We start from the raw sequence: 15,028 nt of genomic DNA, 5'->3' as shown, positions 1-15,028 counted from the left end.
GCAAAATTTAATCAGCTCACGAAAAATTACCAAACACTTTTTTTTAATTAAAAAATTGTATATTGAAAAGTTTGGGAAGAATATGTTTTATTCTAAGACTTTGTTTGGCAAGGTATAGAAAAAAACTTATAAGTTAGTTTGACTAAATCAAACTTGTTTGATGTATAAGTCTATTTTAATAATTTTTAACTTATTTTTATAAGTTGCATATTGCTTATGAAAATAAGCTAGTTCTTTTTTTTACTGCAAAAAAAAAAATAATAAGCTAGTTTATAGGCTAGCTACTAATTTCTTTTGGGTTTTTTTTTTTATTGTTTTTATCCTTGTTAATTAATTTGAAACTTTTTTACCTCAAGTAACTAAAATGTTATTTTATGTCATTTTACATATAAAGTTTGTTTAATTTGGATAAATTTCTTTAAAATCTCTCCTATTAATTTTTCTGAGATCTTATTTTTAACTTAAACTCAAGTTAGTTGTAATTTAGTGGAGAAGTTATTTTAATTTTAACAAACCTTTATCTACTAGCTTAAAACTTATTTTTATTGAACATTTTCGATTCAATTTGTTTTTTAGTTCTTATGTTATGACTTATAAGCTAGTTTTATTAAACACTTTTAGTACTGATTTTTCATAAAGATAATTTTGGTTTCTGTTATTTTAAAATTTTAAGACAATTTTTTTTGACAGAAAATTTAAGATAATTATTAATTATTATTTTATCAATCATATTATTAAAGAGAGAGAAATAAATAATAATAGATGATAGAGAAAATAATTAATCAGGCAAATAAAGAATAAAATAAGAAACCATATAAGATATTCATAATCCTAGCTATAAGTACTATCTGAATCCCATGTTTATAAAAGCCTTGCTTTTAGATGCATATAAAGCCAGCCATCCTTAATGAGAAAATCAAATGTCTCGGTTTGAAGCAAGTCAGAACAAAAAAATTGAAGGAAAATCAATGATGATTTGTTCTTTGTTATGAGACCAACCAGCTTCGGCATCCTTCTTTTGCACGTGATAGATTCTAATAATCGAGAAAGTAGATTAATTTTTAAGCATATATATTTCGTATTATAAAAAATCTACGGGAATGCCAAGTCTTGCATTTTCTCGGATCTATGATTTTGTATTGAAAATATAATTGCTTAACATTTTAATGCTTGCTTGGTGTAAAGAGGTTAGTAAAAAAAATAAATGATCATTAATTAAAATAAAATAAGATAAATCAACATTAAGAATGAAAACATGTTAGAGAAGTCAGACTTTATGAGATTTGAGCACGTATTTTTCTAAATCCTGAATTTTAAAACTTGACGTGCTTTTTTGAAAAGTTTAAAAAGCTTGACGTGTACTTTATTATATATATTTATTACATCTAACTAGACTTAAAAAGCTTTTTAAATGACTTTAAATCTAATTTGTTTAGTTAAATAGATTTAAAAAAAATTTACTTGTTCAAACTTATTTTGTTTATATGCTTGATCTAGCGTAAACTACGTAGTTTAAGGTGATAGGTTATTTTCGCCATGTTTTAGCCTTGGATGAACCAAAAACACAGTAATGAAAGTATACAAAATTACAGCTAGGGGATTCAGAGAAAACTTTATAAAAGCATTAAGTACTACGTAATTACAATGAGGAAAAGCTGCTAAAGTAGAAGAAATATCAGTTGTTACAAACTAGGAACAAAACTTGAGTAATAAATTTTTCGCAAGGCAGAGATAATGCAATGCTTAATGGACATTGCGCGTTATCAATCCCTCAAATATAGTATAGAGGTCCTTGTTTTCAGGCCCAAATATCTCATTAGCTTTCTGCAGTGTTTCCTGCAATTTCACAAACACAAGTGTCAATTAACTGAAATTTAGATACAGGGTAGGGAGAAGGAAGCAGAATGATTACCTCTTTGGATTGTTTATGAGAATTCAGTTCCTTAACATTGGCTAAAAATGCACCAAACTGCTCATAAGACAAACGACCCCTAATAACAAATAACACACAGGAGAAAATGAATGAAGTATCAATGGAAACACAAGTAACATTTGTGCAATTGTGCTAGCTAATTAACATTTGTGTTTACTTAGATTTTAAGAAGCAAAAAGAGATTGAATCTATTTCACAAATTCATGGTCCGTGTATGGAAAAACATTTAATGGAAGAAGTCAATCTTTTTAAATGAATCTGCAGAGATTGGTCTTTAGCTTTTGGCTGACACACACTGATATGCCAAAAATAAGTTCTAACACCAGCGATTTTACCTGACTTGGCGAAAAAACTCTTTTCCATCCACCCTTTTTCGTCCTGGGACAACAGAGAAACTTGTGAATGAATGAGTCATTTTGAAAAATGTGGTAGAAGAAATGCAATGCAATGCAAGAAAAGGGAGGATATGAAGGAAGTCAGCAAACCCGTTTGTGAAGCTGAAGAATCTTGCATTCCCCTTGAGGTTGAAAAGGAAACTGCATGGCGCCTTGGAGACACAGGCTTAGATGTTCTTTGTGGGGATACAAACGCAGACATGCTAGGAGGGGAACCTGGGGGAGTAATACGAGGAGTGCTAGTTTGAGATGCTAAGAGAAGATTATGTGATGCTCGAGATCTTGACCCTGCTGCAATTTTGGAAATACACAACACGTGTCAAGATAGCATAACATGTTTTTGTTAACTTTTCACCAATACCAAACCAAAGAGAGGCACCCTATGACTATGTATACTATTGTTGCCCCATTAGATGATACAGTACTCAGTACTCACCATCAGATTCACCATCCTCTGCAAAATAATTTCCCGTATCAGACGTGTTCATTCGCATTGAAGAAGATCTTGAAGAAAGAGTTGAAGCATCTTCATCTGCAATCAAATGAGAAAAATACTGCTCAAACTGTCAAACGGTTGTTTTTCTTAATCCTTTTCCTCTCCGTCAAATTGGAGCACTAGCATCCAATTGGAAGCTTAAAATAATTAAGCTGATTTGCTTGAAGATTATTCACAACAAGATTAAATGCCATATTGGGGATTCCCTCTTCTCAGCCAAATTTATGTTGTAACTAGACTAAGAGCAAAAAAAAAGTTTGTATGTTCATTACATTATTCCCTTCTTCAAATTCACATTAGACCATCTAATCTGGACTTCAAGTATGTATGTTGATTCAGAGAAATTCTTGCATGCATAATTTGCTTATACAAGTTATTTAACCAATTAACATAGGCACATTGCTACTTAGCACAAAAAGTAACGTATTTATCTAATGTGAAGTAATACTATGTTATTTATTAATTTAGATCAACAAATTATGTAAACATATACGAGAAATTATTGGAAATATTTAAAATTATTTTACGTGTCACGTACAAAACTACCGTAATTTTAGAGCATGTAATATAATAATTTCTCAAATGTGATATGTGGTTTACGCAAAAGAGTTGAAACTAAGTACCTCCAAGTTGCGACGTGGAAGTGATACTTCCTTGACTCTGTAACTTGGTCGCAAGGTCCGGCTGTGCCTAATTAATTTAAAATGTTACGTCACGCAATATGATATATATATGATATATATATATATATATATTTATGAACAAATATATTATAAATCTTAATAACAATGTATTGATAATATTTTTGTATAATAATAGGTAATTAACGTACGGAATTATCTTCATCCTCGCGGATTGATTTCATGAGCGTCCTTCTGAAAGCCTCCAACTGCATGCAAAAATAAATAAAAAAATTAAATGGAATCGCTGAAGCAAAGTTAGAATTAGAATGAAAAGTCATAATTTGGTTGCACCTTGGAGACATCTCTGGTGAGTTTTCTCACTGTGTTGGAAAGCATGGCATTCTCCTTCACCAAACTCTCCTGCAATAATCTCAAAAATAAATAAAAGAATTGGTTATTGAAAAGTGAACCGGGTTCAGGGGGCGGTTCCAACCTTGTCTTGGTCGGCTCGAGCTAGCTTATCGGCGGCTTCGGAGAGAGCGGCGTCGACGGACTCCAGCTGAGCCTGAAGCTCCGCGATGAGCCTGTCCCTATCGGTGAGCTCGGCGCGTAGAGCCGACGACTCTGATTGGAGCGCGTTGACACGTGTCGACAGCGCAACGGAGGTGATCTTGCGCGCCACATCGAGTTGCTCGTAAGGATCAGACGGTAGAACTTTTAGCAACTCCTCGGGGATATCCACGTTCGAACCACTCGATTCGACCACCAACATCTTTCTTTCTTTGTTACATGCTAACGTGGTACAACTTTTTGTTCAAATTAGTTTTGGGTTCATGAATCTGAGAAGGGTTGGTTACTGGGATGAGTGTCTCTGAAGACGTTTTATCTTTATCGTGCATTATTTTTTATTTTATGAATTTGTTTGTATTGTTGCCGAATTAAACTTGTGGCTTCGTGACGTTTGAGAAAGGATAGGACTTGAAGGAGAGACGATATTGGCTCTGTAACTTCTGTGACTCAAAACTCACAACGCAAGAATTTGTTGACGTCACTCTTTTGTTCATACTTCATTTCATTTTGTTGCCTACCCAAATGCCAAGGGCGGGCCTTACTGAACACAAAATCGTCCATTGGGCTTTCCGATGGGTAGTTATTATTTTATTTTATTGAATAAAGGGCCTGATGGCCCAAATGTGTAGATGTTGATAAACGTAACAATGATTTGTCAATGCTAATAATGACTTGTTTTGTGGGGGTTGAAAGTTTGTGTCACCTTCATTTGAGACTTGACATTTTTCCTGCATTTAGTGGGGCCATTCATCATCGCATATAATTACTGACCCATAACAAAAGCCCATTAGTGAATGCATCTGATTGCTCATCAACTTCTTTGTGACCATAACTTTTGGTCGATCATTTTGAACCAGAAAACAAGTAGATTTTCTCTAAGCGTTCCTCTCATCTTTGGTTTGGAGCTGGTGTACAATCATTGACCAGATCTTTTCACGTCATGCTTGAAATTTCAAACCAAATTAGGAGCATTTGATGGCACATTTTCACATTCGTAATGGTATGTGATTCGATCAATATTAGAAAATCTAAGATGTTGTCATCAGTGTAGGTTGCTATTACATTTTTTTTTTAAAACAAAGGTAATGTTTTAACTAAAGTTTATCTTTTCCACTTGTCAAAGGTAGGTCATTCATCATGTCAAGATTTCAGGATTATGAGGACATTTCTTACTGCCTAACTATTAATAATTAGTATAGTTAAAGTTAAACCTATAATCTAGTGCTTACTCACACGTTGTATATTCACTAACCTTTGAAATTATGTTTGTCGGATCTAAAGTATTTGCATTGTTGCTTTTTGAATGATTTACAATTATAATAAGTGAGATATTGATTTCCCATCATGCTTAAAATAAAAAGGCTTAAATATAATTTTAGTCCCTCAAATTGAAGATAAATTTATTTTTGGTCCCTTAAATTTAAAATTGCTATTTTTAGTTCCTGTAATTTTCAAAAATCTTATTTTAGTCCCTTAGGTCACCAATAACATATTTAAAAGTGACTAATTAAGACAGTTATGAAATATCAATCAAATTTAATATGATATTTTTACTAATAAAAATACCAATAGGTAGATTTTATGTAATAATGTTTGATAAATTTCTTAACAAAATTTGAATATAAGAACTAAAATAAGATTTTTTGAAATTACAAGGACTAAAAATAATAATTTTAAATTTGAGAGGCCAAAAATAAATTTATCTTAAATTTGAGGGACTAAAAATATATTTAACCCAAATAAAAATTTTAAAAATGATCATATTAGCAACTAAGATATTTGGTAATACCTTAATGCCACTTTAGTTTTCTATTAAAACAATCTTCTTATGTTTATTTTAATAAATAAAAAAATACTTTTTAATACGTGTAAAAGCTTTTTTTTCAAGATCAAACACGTCACACAACAACTATTTAATATGGTGGGTTGGGTCAGGTCAACCTACTTAAAAAGTGAATTAAGATGGATCGAGTCAAATGAGTCAAACTGACCTGTTTTGACAGCTCTAACTATATATTGAATTTTTAGGTAGCCATGTAAATGTCTTGCATAATTTTTAAGGGAAATAATCTTTGTGCAGCATATTTTTTTTTATCTATTTCATATAGAAAGATAATAAAAAAATGATAAAATTATTATATGTATATTATTACTGTATAGAAAAAAAATTGTTTATCGTGACTCAATTTTTAATGGGTTGCATGCTTTTGGATTATTTTGTACATTAACTTTTAATTTTGGCTTGGTTTTACTATTATTATTGGAAAGTGTGACTACAAATTCACCATGGACAAAAAAAAAAAGAGCCTCCTTAATAGTTAATAGTGAAGCTCATTTGCTACAGAAAAAGTGGCTTGAAATCTTTTACCTTTTCTAAATTTTCTTTATAGATTCTTTTGAATCTTCTAAAATATATTTAATTTGTTGTTTATATAAACATATTCTTTTAAACTATTTTGAAAGAAAAAAAAAAGTAATCGTCATTATTTTATACATAAAATTTGATTTTTATTTATATTAAATAAATAATAATAATTTTATGATTGACAAAATTTCCTCAAAAAAAAAATGTATCCACTAATGAACTATTGTCAAAAAGACGGCAACTCACAAGTCCCAGACTATCCAAATGGATCTACGAGGACTTAGTAATATGTTTAGTCTGATTTTTTTCATTTTTTATTTTTAAATTGAATTGACCCAGGAAAAGAAACTTTTCGTCACTCAAATTTAATCTCTTTCAAAATTGAGAAAATTTTGAGGAGAAATAAACTTTTTCATTAATTAAGCTAAATCATTTTCAACTTAAAACATTATTCTATTACTCTTAATATGTAATAATAAATCATTGGTAAGATGACTGGAAACTCCTAACTCGCTTTTTGTAACAGATTCATTTGCCAAAATACATAAGAAACAAGTGAGTTGATGGGTTGGTAGAATTTTCCATTAAAAAAGATAGTTATATAATAATAATAATAAACTATAAAATGTTCGTCATTAACATTTACAAATAATTAAAAAGTGAGAGATTGACCATCCCACCTTATTTTGTTGACGAAGTAAACAAGTTAGCATATTGAAAAGTTTAAGTTAATCCAATCCAAATTTTGTTATTATATTTGTTTGAATTGAATGATAGCATGTTCCTTTCAATTATCCACGTGTCCCTTCCTTTATGTGGTCTTTGTAGGAGGATGTTTCCACATCTCCCATAGAATTATTTTCTATTCCGTGTTCCAAAACTGTACAGGAAAAAGGAGACTAAAAACACACATAGAGCATATTCTTTGCAATTAGTAATTAGCTATTAGGAGAAGGGTTTATTCGACCCCACAGCACACCTTATGAAAACTATTTTATTTGTTCCAACTATTTTTGTTTTTATTTTTTCTACTGATAATTATTGAAACAGACAGGTGGGGATAGGGAATCACTTGTTTATATATATATAATCACCATTTATTATTATTATTATTATTATTTCTTTAAAAAATAAGTTATTAAAACTCGACAGTGAATTGAATCCTGAACCAAGTCAAAGGTAGCTACAAAAATGGAAAAGACTTGGTAAAAGAGTGAAGGAAAAAGAAAAGGTGGCAATCGCTAAGATATTATATCACCCAAAAGACCTTTTTATTAATAAAGACAATTATGTATATATAAATTTATGTTCATCTTTTTATTTAAATAATATAGAACTTTACTTACATCTTAACAATTTATAATATAAATACAAAACAGAACTCTAATGTTATATATGTTTTATTGTATTAACTTTTTTATTCATTAGATTTCCTAAACCAATAAATAGTAGCATATTTTTTTATGTGTAATAATGATTGAATTGATCCTATATTTATATCGATTCGCCCCCTTAATTATGTTGCTCGAACTAATGGAGATTTTTTTGGTATAGTGGATCTTACCTTTATTTAAAGTGATGCTACCCGTAATAAGTGTTGTTCCCCTTGAAAAAAACTAGTATATATAAGTAATCTGTGTAGCGTGTGTCATGCATGAAGATTTAGTTAATTATTTTATTAATAATAAATTAATTTTATTTAATAATATAATTTTTATATTTTATATTATTTTACATGATAATGTAATTATATAAATTTAATATAAAAGTTATATTTTTTATGTTTAAATCACAGACAAAGAATTCTCTTTCTTTATTTTAAAATTGTCAAATAAATATCAAAATTGACAATAAAGAATCTTTTAATTACTAAAACTGGCATGAGTTGAATTTAATTTTTTAAAAATTGTATTCATTAATTTTTTATCCTGACCATTAAAAAGTGGAGCCGCTTGCATTAAATTAATAGTTGTGCGCAAATTATTTAAATTGAAGAATCCTTTTAATTACTAAAACTGGTATGAGTTGAATTTAGAATGTTTGTTCGAGTTTTACGCATTGCAATGACAGCTATATGTTTAGGTGTCAAGTTGTAGTCATATTTTAACTTAAGAAATCTGTTCAACACTCTTTTTACGAGGAAAATCTTCGAGGTTTGGTTTGATATGTCAAGAGTAGCAATGTTGTGTTTTTTTTAGAGTATTTTTAAAAAGTTTTAGCCTCATATCATTCATTTATATGTGTTTTTAAGTAATTATATATCAACATGTGTTTTTACCAAAATGTTGCTAAATTTGAGTACGTAGATCTTTCATCTATTCTTAAGATAACGTTTTCAGAATCTTTCTTTTTCTTTTGTCTTTTGATTCTGGTTTTTTCTATGAGTTTTTGAAATTTATTCTAGTTTATTATCTAAAAATTAGTCTAATCTAACGGTGAATGAATTTTTAATTGCAACTTAAAAATATTTACTAAATAAATATGTAAATTGAATAATCAACTCTCTTTTTTCTTTATTTTTATTTATATTTAGTTATCATTCTTTCTCAATATAAAGTTACTCATAATTCATATCCAACTTCTCTCTATTTAATTAAATGAGACATAATAAAATTACACATTTTAGTCTGTTCTCCACATAGGACGGGAGAAGAAAAAATCCAACAAATTATTTAAAAGCTTACATAATTATGAGAGATATTTAAAAAAAAATAAAGAAAAGTATAAAATAATGAGCTAAATTATATTTTTGATTTTTTACCTTATTTTTATGTTCATTTTGGTCTTTTATTTTTTAATGTTTATTTTGATCATTTATCTTTTAAATTTATATCAATTTAATCTTTTTAGATTATTTTTTAACTAATTCAAGATTTTAAATTTATTTTATAAGATTTATTTATATAAAAATTATTAAATATAGTTGAAGTCCAAACCATTTATGTTATAAAAACAATGAAAATAACAAAAATTATAATTTTATATTATTTTTTAATTATTCATGAAATATATTTTCAAATGATTCTCACTTTATTTATAACTCCTTTCTATTCAAGCGTCAATTGTATTTAATTACTTTCAATAATGTAAATCTAATACTATAAATTTTATATTTTAAATCGGTAAAAATTGATTTAAAATCATATTACAAAATTAAAAATAATTATTATTTTTAAATAATTAAATACCTGACACTATGCAGGTACAAGAAAACTTTTAACAGAAGGTAATTTCCCCCAATCCTTATTTGAGGCCCCTCTTCATCCTATATCGTTTTGAAAGTCTCGAGTCACTAATACAATGAACCGACTGGGAGGGAAGAAATTCTTGATATAAGAATATAAAAAATAAAAAAAATCCCAAAGTTGATCTATACTTAAACAAGGTCAGAGGTTCAAATCCTACTTTATGTATACAGCTGCGTTAAATCTTGAGGCTAGTTATCTCATTCTTTGAGGTACCTCGAAGATTAGTCATTACTATCGGCAGTAAATATAAAAAAGATATAAAAAATAAAACAAAAAGTCTGTATCCTCAGATGATTTATTTATTTTTTTACGGAGTATTCATCATTTAAAATAATATTTAAAGACAGTAAACATATTTAAAATCAAAATTTTAATCTTAAACAAGTTAATTAAAAAAAATACAAACTTTGACTATGCTAGTTGTCTACTTGTGTTAAGTAACGTGGGTTGATTTATGGTGAGTAATAACCCGAGTAATGGTGTACCAGAAAAATGGTGTATATTTAAGTGGGTGAGGTCAATATTAAAAACATTAAAATAATATTTTATTGAAGGACGGGTGGGGTACGTGGCATTTTCATTCATTATTAAACTTAATTTAATACAGTGGTAAAAATGTAGCGAGAATATAGATAAATTGTGTTATTTTAGATGTTAGAGTTAGAGGTGATGGTAAGAGAAAAAAGATAGAGAAAATAGAAAGAAAAAGAAAGGGAAAATTGGAGGAAAGAGAGAGAGAAGTAACGGCGTTAGGGTAACGTAACGTTAACGGAAAGAGTGTGTCTCTCTCTTAACGCGCACCTTTCTCTCATATTTATCTACCTCTGCAGTCTGCTCTATATATGGGCCTTCCCCCAACTCCCTTAACAAACAGACTCACCCCTCTTTCATTTCCGATATTACCCCCCTTCTCTTCCTTGTTCCAGAGGAGGGACAACAACACCAACAAGGAACAAACAAACATCCTCAACCACACCCTTCGCCCTCAGATCTACGCGCCTTTTCTCTCCTCTCTAATTTACTAACCATGGGCACGGAGCTTCTGCGCCCGCAAGATTGTTTGTCCCAACGCATCGGCCTTCCACCGCCCTTCATCTCCCGCCGGAGGAACTACGCCGCAAATAATGCCTTCTCTTACAGGGGCGCCCGGAGGAAACGGGTCGTCGACCCAAAACCCAGCTCCGATGATTCCAGGCTTCCGAGGTTGCTCATGGAGAAGGTTACCATTCTCCGGAGGGGGGAGTCCCTCGATTCGAATCTAAAAACCCAGCCTTTGAAGAAGCAAGGGGACGCCTTGGTTGTCGTTGGAACGCAGAGGCTCGGACCCGACCCGGAAATGGTTCCCAAGCAGATCCGAATCGCCGATTTCAAACCGGTCTACGCCGGGTCCGCCTTCGCGGTTTCGCCGTCGCCCAGCGCGCTTCCGTTGCCGTCTTTTTTCAGGAAGCAGGCGGCGGTGGACGACTCCGCCACGCGGGATCTCAGGCGTCTGCTTAGACTCGAATGAGCCGGCCCCGGTTGTGACGATGGCCTCTCTCTGTCTTCCCTTGTTCTTCCTGGTTTAATCTAGACTCTTTTTCGTTACGCCCCTACCGGCTTCGGAGCCCCGACCCGACCGTGTTTTTTTTAAACGGGAGGGGGGGATCTGGAATTAGGGGAAGTTGGGGGCGAAAGTGTTAATAAAAGAAGTTTGGAGTAGTTTATGTTTTGTGAGGTCTTGTGGCTGTGGAGGGTGGGTGGTTGTTAAATTAAACGTTTAGGTTGTAATGTTTATCCAGTTAGGATGGAGAAAAACAAATAAACTAAAAAATGGAGAGAGGAAAGAAGGGAGGAAGATGGGGGTTGATTTGTAAAATCCGGAAGTGTATGGGTTGGGGCTTAAATCCATGGATTCTGCTATGTAGTAGGTCTGTACCCTTTTGTAATGTAAAGTGAAAAAACTAAATAGGGAAATTTGAGCAGTTTCTTATTTTCTATCATCTTGGTTTCCAATTTTTGTTAAAATAATCTCACAAGAGAGCCTCCTCCACGATAAATAATGAGAAAACAAGCACCCAAAATGATATGATACTCAATTATTGTTCTAGGGCCTCTTGATATTAGAATGATTGGTTTAAGAAACACAGTGCCAAACCCCACCAAGGTTTGGTAGGAGATGTTCATGTTTACTAGCATTTCCAATTCCATGATGAAGGTAAATTGTTGTAAAATTGTTTTTTTGAGAGGATAAAACATGTCGAGCTGTAAGGTATGGTCTACGATTAATTCCTGTCTCTTTTGTATGATATAAGAGGAAAAAAAGAAATGAAATTTTTGTTTTGATTAAAAGAAAGAATATTATGAGAATAGTAAACTTTGATATAGATAGTCTTTTCTTGTTTTGGTAGTTGGTGAAGAAGACGAGAATTGATGAGTTATGGGATTGTGTGGAGTGTGCGTATGGCAATTACAGGTGTCATATTGATCAAGGTTTGTGGCAGAAACCGACCAAAGTTACCTGAGCCTGAAGGCACGCTTTTCTTTGTGGAGAACGAAATATAACAAATAAAAAGATTAAATAATTTGCTTTAATGAATCATTTTAAATGCACTTCAAAACTATGGACACGAATAATCATGATCCTCTTTTTTCAAACTAAACTTTTGTGTCAGCTTTAACTTTTTTCATTTTTTATTTTGAAATTGTGTCAGCTTTAATTATGATTGGTATGTGTGAACGAAATTATCAATTGTTTGAGTGAGTTTTTTCTTTAAATGATTATAAAAGAGATTTACTTTTTAAAATTCATTTTAATAGAAATTCATTTTACATTTATATATGTGACTTATATTTGAATATTTTTAATTATGAATGCTATGCGTGCAATAAATTCTCAATTGTTTGGGTTACTTTTTTTCTTCTTTTTTTTTCATAACTTTAAAAGATATCATTTTTAAAAACTCGATTTTCAACAAAAATAATTTTAAAATTAAGTGAGTTATATCAAAATATTTTATTATAAAATAATTTAATAGCAAAATTCAGCGTGATATGTGATTTCGATTTTAATTCGATAATTTTAATTTATAAAATATACAAGATCTATCATTAAACATTTGTTTATTAATTCATCTAAAAGACAACATTCATTTATTAATAATTAAAATAAATGACTTAACAGTTAACGATGGATATTTAATAACATGTAAATTAGATTGCACAATTCATACTCTCTTACTATTATTATCAGATGAAAAATAAAAATACAATTTAACTTAATATTATTAAATATTAATTATTATTTCAATTGTTTAACGTCAAATTATAATTAAATTATAATTTTGACTGCTAATGAATGAATGTTTAATAATAGAATTAAAATAATGAATTTTATAAAATTAGTTAATTAAAAAATTAAAATTATAAGTTTAAAATTTTAGAAATTTTAGAAAAAAATACTATTTACCCTAAAATATATATTTTCTTGCTAAGCAAAAGAGATTTATTAAAAAGAAGTATAATAAAAGGTAATGTAATCTATATATAGATATAATAGGTCACAAAACACTTGCTGTTGGGCCCGATAGTCCACCTGTTGCTCCACCATAGTATGATATTGTCCGCTTTGGGCTAGGCCTGCACGACAAGCGATGAACCGTTGGCTCTGATACCACTTGTTGGGCCCGATAGGCTAGGCTCGCACGGTTTTATTTTTGGCCCTCCTTCCCAAAAGGCCTCATACTATATGGAATGGTGGACACCCTTATAAACTAGCCAATGTTCCTTCATTTTACAGATGTGAGACTTGGGATGAATCGCAACACTTGCAATAACTAAAAACACGATACTTATTTTACAATCACAACAAAAGAAAATATAACACATAAAGAGCAATTATTAAGTAATTTACCACCGATTTCACACAAAGACAATGCTTGAAATAACTTGATGATGACAATATGTGATCTCCCACAAATATAATATTTGGCCTAAAATATATTACCTAATATAACAATGAGTGATAAAAGAGAGTTTGTATTATTTTATAGCCTTTGAGTGGCTATTAATATATATCCATGGGTCTGAGAAAGCTTATACTGTATAGTGTGTAGTGGTCTACAAGTATTTTAAAAAGTTGAAAATGACATTGGCTTATCCTGCAGGAACTATTCCCACTCTGTATAGTTTTGAAAATCCAGCATTTGAAGAAAATTGTATATGCTACGTTTAAGAAGCATAAAAAGACTTTGGTTTTGTGTTTACCTGTGTCGTGCTTTATATTCTTTTCTGGACTATTATTTCAGCCAGTTTTGTGTGGCCCATCATCTTTCACATTTACTATATTTTTTTCTGTCTGTCCGGCCCACATTAACGATCATACATATCAGATGAAAATGTTTACATATGGTCCTCTCGTTTGTGGCAGGTGAACCTACATTATTCTATACTATTGAAAAAGAGGAACTTTGTTCATCTATGTATTTTATTTAAAAATAAAATAAAATAATAGATGTTGAATAGTAAATGATAGTGTATTAGATAGTTCTCAAATACTTATCAAAGGTTTCACTTTACCATTTTTTTTTAAAGAGTAATCGCTAGTTATGTAAACCCTTTGGCCGAAATGTAATTTCAATGTAATTTTGTATTTTTTTTTATCTGTATAGATACATCTTGTACTATACTGAATATGATTTAATAAGAATTATGGTTTGCTCTTAAAAAAATAAAAGGAAAAAGAGAAGAAAAATTGGTTGTAAACTTATTTTTTATTCTTCTGTGTAGCTCGTGAAAATAAGCTACAAATTAAGGAGAATAAAATGATGAGAAGCTAACAAATGAGTATTGATGTTTTTAGAATTGTAAACTTCCCATAACTTATAAGCTACATTTAATCTCAAAGTGAGTTTATATTGACACTAAATATAGGCATAGCAAGCATCATATGCCAAAATTTATTTACAGCATGTTTCAGTAATTTTTTTAAGATAGTATTTACAAATTGTATAAAAATAGTTGAATATCATTTTCCCTTCAATTATAAAATAATTTATATATAAATACCTAGATGATTAAAAAAAAAACCCTTGAAATTAGAAAATTTTGATAAAAACTGATTTTTTTTTTAATACAAGATTGAAGAAAAAGGAAGTGCATGCAATATGAAATAGTAAAATTGAAAAGAAAAAAAAAAACTGTATTTACGTCACTTAGGCATTAAATAAAGTATAAAAATTAATTATAGTAAATTACATGGACATTCCTATAATTCTACAAAATTACACTAACATTCTCTACTTTTTTAAGGTTTACAATATTTCCTTATAAGAGTTACAATATAATATTTTTCAAATAACTAAGGAAGGTTAAAGTAATGTATAAGGAATGTTAATGTAATATTTTTCAAACAATTAAGAGA

At 30.1% G+C, this 15,028-nt stretch overlaps 2 protein-coding genes across 3 annotated transcripts; one reads left to right on the top strand and one right to left on the bottom strand.

Annotated features, from left to right (window-relative positions):
- Positions 1-1,600: 1,600 nt before the first annotated feature.
- LOC109790577 (uncharacterized protein At4g15545) lies at positions 1,601-4,418 on the bottom strand. 2 transcript variants are annotated; one of them, XM_020349769.3, is made up of 9 exons: positions 3,941-4,418; positions 3,799-3,867; positions 3,657-3,713; positions 3,448-3,508; positions 2,765-2,860; positions 2,419-2,619; positions 2,269-2,311; positions 1,913-1,991; positions 1,601-1,836 (listed from the first exon to the last, which is right to left on the bottom strand). In XM_020349769.3, exons 1-9 carry the CDS (start codon positions 4,217-4,219, stop codon positions 1,744-1,746), a joined length of 978 nt encoding a protein of 325 aa, XP_020205358.1. In that variant the 5' UTR covers positions 4,220-4,418; the 3' UTR covers positions 1,601-1,743. The 2 variants fall into 2 exon arrangements, with proteins under 2 accessions (XP_020205358.1, XP_020205350.1); XM_020349761.3 differs by having other exon boundaries at positions 3,448-3,514; positions 3,941-4,415.
- A 6,049-nt stretch (positions 4,419-10,467) lies between these two features.
- LOC109817620 (uncharacterized) lies at positions 10,468-11,609 on the top strand. The gene has a single exon (XM_020382937.3). It carries the CDS (start codon positions 10,658-10,660, stop codon positions 11,135-11,137), a length of 480 nt encoding a protein of 159 aa, XP_020238526.1. The 5' UTR covers positions 10,468-10,657; the 3' UTR covers positions 11,138-11,609.
- Positions 11,610-15,028: the final 3,419 nt, after the last annotated feature.

This window comes from Cajanus cajan, chromosome 1, assembly GCF_000230855.2.
Source record: "Cajanus cajan strain Asha chromosome 1, NIPB_CcT2T_4, whole genome shotgun sequence".
In the NCBI taxonomy this organism is placed as follows: Eukaryota; Viridiplantae; Streptophyta; class Magnoliopsida; order Fabales; family Fabaceae; genus Cajanus; species Cajanus cajan.
The sequence above is the reverse complement of the archived record's forward strand: the minus strand, read 5'-3'. Positions and strand labels throughout refer to the sequence as shown.